General features: G+C 34.3%; 1 protein-coding gene across 1 annotated transcript; it reads right to left on the bottom strand.

Moving 5' to 3' along the window:
* LOC107629268 (probable glucuronoxylan glucuronosyltransferase IRX7) lies at positions 205-1826 on the bottom strand (the record flags this gene model as incomplete). The annotated part of the gene is given in 3 exon segments (XM_016332014.2): positions 205-922; positions 1162-1412; positions 1488-1826. Coding segments are annotated over 3 exon segments (1071 nt in total), but the record flags the coding sequence as incomplete, so codon positions are not given.

Raw genomic sequence — 6592 nt, 5'->3', positions numbered from 1 at the left:
AATATTATTATCATATACTACTCAAAAAAATTATTCTCATATGGGGTCAAATTTAATAATCCAATAAGAACAAATAAATATTATTATCATATACTACTCAAAAAAATTTTAAATCGTAGTGGGAGCATTTGCCCCACACCAGTGCACTTGGATCGGTCACTGCTTTCTACATCCGTAAGAGATTATTCTCCATCTAATAACACATCAATAAATAATCACAAAACTCAAATTAATTAATTGTATTGTATATATCCTCTTCCTATTTACATCAAAAAATGATTATACAAAACAAAACTATACCTAAAATACATGGTTAATTATTTATTATTATTGTTTTCTGTTTTGAATAAAGAAGAGTGTGTATGCCGCGTTGGAAAAATCCACGGTGTGCCGCATGTGCGTGTGTGGAAAGAAAACTTCGGCACCCAAAATCTTGACCCACTACGTGGCAAAATCTAATTGGCGGGAAACTCTGGAGCTTCTTAAGGACCTATCAAGCTTCTCGCTCAATGAACGCAAAACCTGCCACGTGGCATCGCCTTCATGGACCCTCTCGTTGAATAAAAGTGCCTTCTTAGTCATTGGGTCCCACAGATTCCTCTGAATATCGCTGAGGTTCGTCGCCGCCACGCGCTCAAGTATCTCCGCCAGTTTCCCGACGTCGCGCTCCGCCACCGTCAGCGATATCTCCGGCCATCTCACGGCGGATGAGAACGGTAATCGGATGCCGTCGGCTATGATGACCGGCACGCAGCCCAAGGCAACGGACTCTACCAGTCTTGGACTCCATGGGGCCCACCCCAACGGACATAAACAGAAAACCGAACGCGCGATTTCTGACTGGTAACCGGCAAATCTATGCCTCTGAAGGTAAAACCTCCGGTCACCGCTGAACTTTCGCCATATCATCGTTCGCACTTTCCTTCATGATCAAAAGATTGAGTTCATCAGCAAATAATAATAAGAATAATAAATTGTTAATCATGTTAAAAGTTAAAACGTACTTTGTAACTCGATCATGCAAATAAAATGAGTTAAAAGTCAATTTAGTATTTACATACCTAATAAAACCATGATTTATTACATTTTTTCAACTCAGATTAAGTCTTTGATTGGTGGGATTAATTAAATGCTAATTAAACGTTAATTTAATGTGATTACTTGCTGTAATATCTTCCGCTAACATTCTTAGGATGGACCTCCATTTTGCCGCGGAAGAACACCCAAATATCTCGCTGCCAATTCGCCGGGAGCTTGTCGACGGTGGTCCGCAAATTCTCCGGCGACACGTACGGCGGTATGACGACGTTCTCAACCTCCTGACACGGGTGCTTATATGTCACGCCAAACGTCTGCAACACGATCGATTTCCTCATTATCTCCGGCACGCCATCCGCAATCGCCACGTCCTCCTTCAAAACCAACCTTGCTAGTTAGTTAGTTAGTTAGAATTCTGTTACGAAAGGTAATAAGAGTAACTAACTCACGAGGGTGTGGAAGCAGGAGCCGAAATCGTGGGAGGCGACGAAGACATGGTCACGCCCATGGCTGCGGTTCCAGAAAGGGAAGCGATCGGAGATGAGTTTAACAGCGGAGGAGATAAGGGAGCGGGCGTGGCCTATGGCGGGGAAACCATTAACGGTGCTGAAGTTGCAGGAAACGTAGACGGGGACGAAGAAGAAGTCAGCGTCGTAAGGGTCAAAGGTTCTGACGTGGCTGGTCAACAAGGCACGGTGGATTGCAACCTCGGATGCAAACAAGTGCGTGCTGCACCTTTGGTTGGTCAACCAATCTGTGTTGAACTTTGAAGGAAGATCATAAACAAAGATCCTGAGATTCTTGAGGGACGACGACCATGGAGTTTCAAAGAGAGTTCTCTGGGGGGAGGGTTTTGTGTTGTGTGGTGGTTGTGATGGTGAGGGTGGTGGTGGTGAAGTGGTGATGAGGTAGGAGGTGGAGAAGTAGAGAGAAAGAGAGAGGCAGAGGAGCCATTTGTAGAAGGAAGTGGTTTTGTTGGCACCATGGTTGTTGTGGTTGTGACTTTGGAGCTTCATCTTCTTGTTCTTGTGGTGTTCTCTGCCATGTCATGTCATTTAAGTTTAAATCCAAAAGAGTTGAAGATGCAGAGAGGGTAATAAGTAGTTGAGAGGGTGCTTTCGGATTCTGGTTTTATGAAGAAGTGGAAATCAAGAAACACTCGCTCTCACCAACACATACACATAACACAACACATAACCACTTGCTTTTTCTATCAACAACTAAATCAACTAATAATCAAATTAATTCATTCATTAATTAATCGCCACCTCTCATTTTTTATCACAATAATAACAAGAAGAAAAAGCTTCAAATAAGTTTTTTAGATTCATAGGTCTTTAAAAATAATATTATGCATTTTTTAAATTATTTAATAATGAGTGTAGTAATAATTTATTTTATCGTGTACAGTGAAAAAATATAAAAAGAGAAAACACCACACATTCAACTCAAAATTTTAAATAGTAAGTTAATAAGTCTCTCATAACTTCTCACTTTTTCTTATTTTTTTTGTATGTGAAACTAACTTTATACATTTCTCACACTTACAACACTAACAAACTCGTGCTCCCATCAAATTAACTTTATAAATAGAAGAAATGAATAAAGGGATGGGTTGATGTTTGAGAAGGTCACATGGGTAAGTGGTAGTGAATGATGGAAGAGACAAGAACACTACTGTGGTGCTCGGCGACAGTCTCGGTTTCCATGCATTGCAGCTTTTCAGTTCCACTCTATGTTTATTTTACTACTTTTATACCAATTTTCATTTGTGCATTGCATTTGCCTTTCGCTCCAAATCTTGAGGATAACTTTCTCTTAATATGGTTTGTTTGCAGTTGCTAATTAATTAAGATAGTACCTAGCTAACTAAACCCAACCGAATTTCAATTCATGCATTTTGAAACCTTTATCTAATCATATTTTAATGGCATCGTTTTAGTTACATATATCAATTAGTCTTATTTTATTGTAATCAATTTAGATTAGTCAAATAATTTTAATTTACTGGTTCAGTTAAATAAATATTAAAAAAATTTAAATTTTATCTTATATATATAATAATTCATTAATTAACCACAAACTCTTAAATAAAACTAATTTTAGAGTTTGAATTCAGTAATCCTCCTTGAATTGAAACTGAAGATTGTTATTTCTCCTACGTACAATTAATTTATCATACTCTTATTTATTTTTAAAGAAAGCCATAATTATTGAACCTTTATTTTTTGTATGCTTTTTCTATGTATATTTTGGTCTATTTCACCCGTCGCTTAACATAAATAATTGCCCAGTTGCGTGAATATTACAAATCCTATCACTTTGATCTTTATCAATAGATGGAAACTTGAAGATTGTGACAATTTGTCTCAAGTATTTCAAGGCAATAATATCAGTAGTCAACAAAAATAAATAAATAAATTTTCATGAGTCATTTCAAATAATGTTGATCCGATTATATAATAAATGTCCCCTTTTTCTTTTCAATTTAGTATATATTATTGCTTAAAAAAAACGTCCTGCATGTTTTTAATATCTCCCATTTATCATTAGGGATTTTTTTTAATAAAAATTCCCTTCATATATATAATTAAAATGTTCAGAGAATTACCAAAAAAAATAGTTTTGAAAATTTGTTAACTCCTGAAATTACATATACATGCATTCAATTTGATAGAAAAATAATACTTTTTGAATGGATAAAGTGCATAATATTATTTTAATTATTCCATTTCCCAGCCAGTAAGTAGCGCCGTAGCGGGCACAATAATATGGATGGTTCGTTATCATATAATAATTCATAGATAATATTGTAATAAGAGTATGGGATAAGCTAAAGGGAGAGTATGGTGCAGAATTTTTGTATATAATCAAAAGTCACGTACGTACACGACAAGCAAGCAACGATTTTATGTTCTAGCTAGTAACACGTAAATTTTGGGGGAAGAAAAAAAAATGAGAGATATGAATTGGAAGAAGAGTTCAAATTAAATGGTTTTGGATGGGATCAAAAGGCTTTTAAGATTTAAATTATTATCAAAAGCATTCATCACTATATGAAGTTGACGTATGCTAACAATTTTATTTCACCGGCCAAACTAATTGGTTTATTTTAGAGCAAACTAATAATTTTTATCACTCTCAGGAGATTAATTAGGTAGGAGCAATTATGGTAAAATATTACTATATAAAAATTTTTTAAATAGTAAAAACTTATGTGACTTTATGTAAAGTTGATATTTGAGAACCGTTAGATAAAAATTTAGTCAAATTAATCAAATCATCTAATAACTCTCAGGTATCAACTTCATGTGAAGTCGATTGCACCTGAGTTTCTACCTTTTTATTAATGGTATGAAAAATAAGAAAAATAATTATCAGTTTTTCAGAAACTATTTGTCAAAACAAAAAGTTTAAAGATACATTTGGTTTATGTTTTATTTTTAGCATTTTGTGAATTTTATTTTCTATTTTTTACCTTTTATTTCTTCTTTTTTTACAAAATTTAAAAAATAAAATAAGCAAAAAATATTAATGCGTCTAGCCTACGTTGCCATCATTATATTTCCTTAATCTCTATAGTCACCAAATATATTGTGCCAATTACTGTTATAGAAGAGTATTATTTGTATCACTGTTTTTATAGTTAAAAAGCATATATATTTGTAAAATATATATATATATTATAAAAGTGTGTGTATATAATTGATATTTCCTCTAGTATTATATATAGGAGGTGGCTGAAGAATAATAGAATATCATTATCTTATTTTCTTCAATTCTTTCTTTCTTCTTCTTTTTCCTTGCTGATTAAGGAAAGAAAAAAATGACCAAGATAATAATACACATAAAAAGGTTAAAGACAGAAAACTTTGGTTAGATATGTTTCGAGCCACACAAGGTTTCATGGGCTGATTCAGCCTACTAAACACTTGTCAATTTTCACTACAAAAGGAAAATTAAAGAAAAAAAAATAAAAAATAATGACTAATATAAAGATTAAATTATATATATATATATATAATAAAAAGTTACAATTCTTTCTCAAGCATTCGTCTTTTAAGTAGAATTGTTTTTTATATATTGATTGGTTCTTTGATACGAGTTCATTAACAGCTGCTACTTTCGATCCAATATTACTATATATTTTTGCTCGTGCAATTTGACAAGAGAGATAGTTTGGATATAGTCACATAGGAATTGAGTCGGGCTAGTAGTAACTCACACTTCAGGTGCTCTTAGAATCTAGCGGTAAACAGAGTCACAATCCACTCTTCACTCAGTCCTGTTACACAGTTGCTCAATTCTTTGAATTGACACTGATACTCTTTTACCGACCTACCTTGCTTCAATTTTTTGAGAGCTGTTTTTGGATTATAGAACACATTCTTGCCAAAACGAGCATTCAGCGCCTCAAGGAATGAGTCCCAAGTGTACGTAATATTGTTGTTGACTCCCTAGCGGTATCATGCATAGGTTGCACCCACTAAATGGAAGGATAGTACCCAAATTTTTTGTTCAATTGGAATGTTGAAGGTCTCTAAGTATTGTCTTGCCCGAAAAATCCAACCCTCTACTCTATCTCCTTCGAATATAGGAAGGTCAGCCACCTTCAATTTCCGTGGCCATTGCGGTTCTCCATTTAAATTAACAGACCCTGAGCCTTTCACCACATTATCTCTAGCAAAACTAGGATCGCTACTAGCTGTCTTCGGTTTCAGATCCTAACGGAGTAGTTTTTCAATAGTACGTAATGATGAATCCATCGTTGTAAGTTGCTGGTGCGTTTCTGCTATCTGTTTGTTCGCCTCCACTAAACCACGGCTCAGCGTTGCTACCTCATGCTTATTGGAGAGTGTTAATTCTTCTAGTCGGAATAATCGAATTCCTTCAGTCATCTTTGGTATCTCTCAATGAAAGCACCAATTGTTAGTCCTGTTCAGCAATTTAAGTTCAAGCAACAGTATATCAACCACAAAATAAGTAAGGAGATCATGCAGTTTAGAACGAAGTAAAAATCAAATATCAATGTGTATGTAATCTGAATTGAATGAACAATAATTTTTCCTTTCGAGTGAAGGACACACTCCTCAATGATAACAATTCATAATTTCTTACCACTCCTCTATTCTCTGCCTTCCTTTTTATTCTTTTCTCTCTCTAAGTTGTTACGTAACTAACTCAATACTACCTCTAATTTTATTACTCTACTACGTCCTTATTTTAAAGTTCATAATCCTTCATTCACGCTGGCTATTTCTTTACCCTTTTGTCCATCTGCTCAACTACTGATTTATCTAGCTCAATTACTATCTCATCACTTTCAATTTCTTATATTAGGCCGAAAGTAGTAACTGCTAATAGACTCGTATCATTCTCTAACAAAGAGTATAATTACACAAAAAATAAGACAATTCTTCTCTTAAAATGATAAAAATTAAAATCAATGAGTATCATTGTATCAATAATATCTAAACATATATACCTATATATATCTTAAGCACTTCATCAAGAAAGATCAATCCGTGTGGAATAATTAGAATAAGCATAATTC

Source organism: Arachis ipaensis, chromosome B03, assembly GCF_000816755.2.
Source record: "Arachis ipaensis cultivar K30076 chromosome B03, Araip1.1, whole genome shotgun sequence".
NCBI classification, from domain to species: Eukaryota; Viridiplantae; Streptophyta; class Magnoliopsida; order Fabales; family Fabaceae; genus Arachis; species Arachis ipaensis.
Note: the sequence above shows the minus strand (reverse complement) of the source record. Positions and strands in the feature narration are given on the sequence as shown.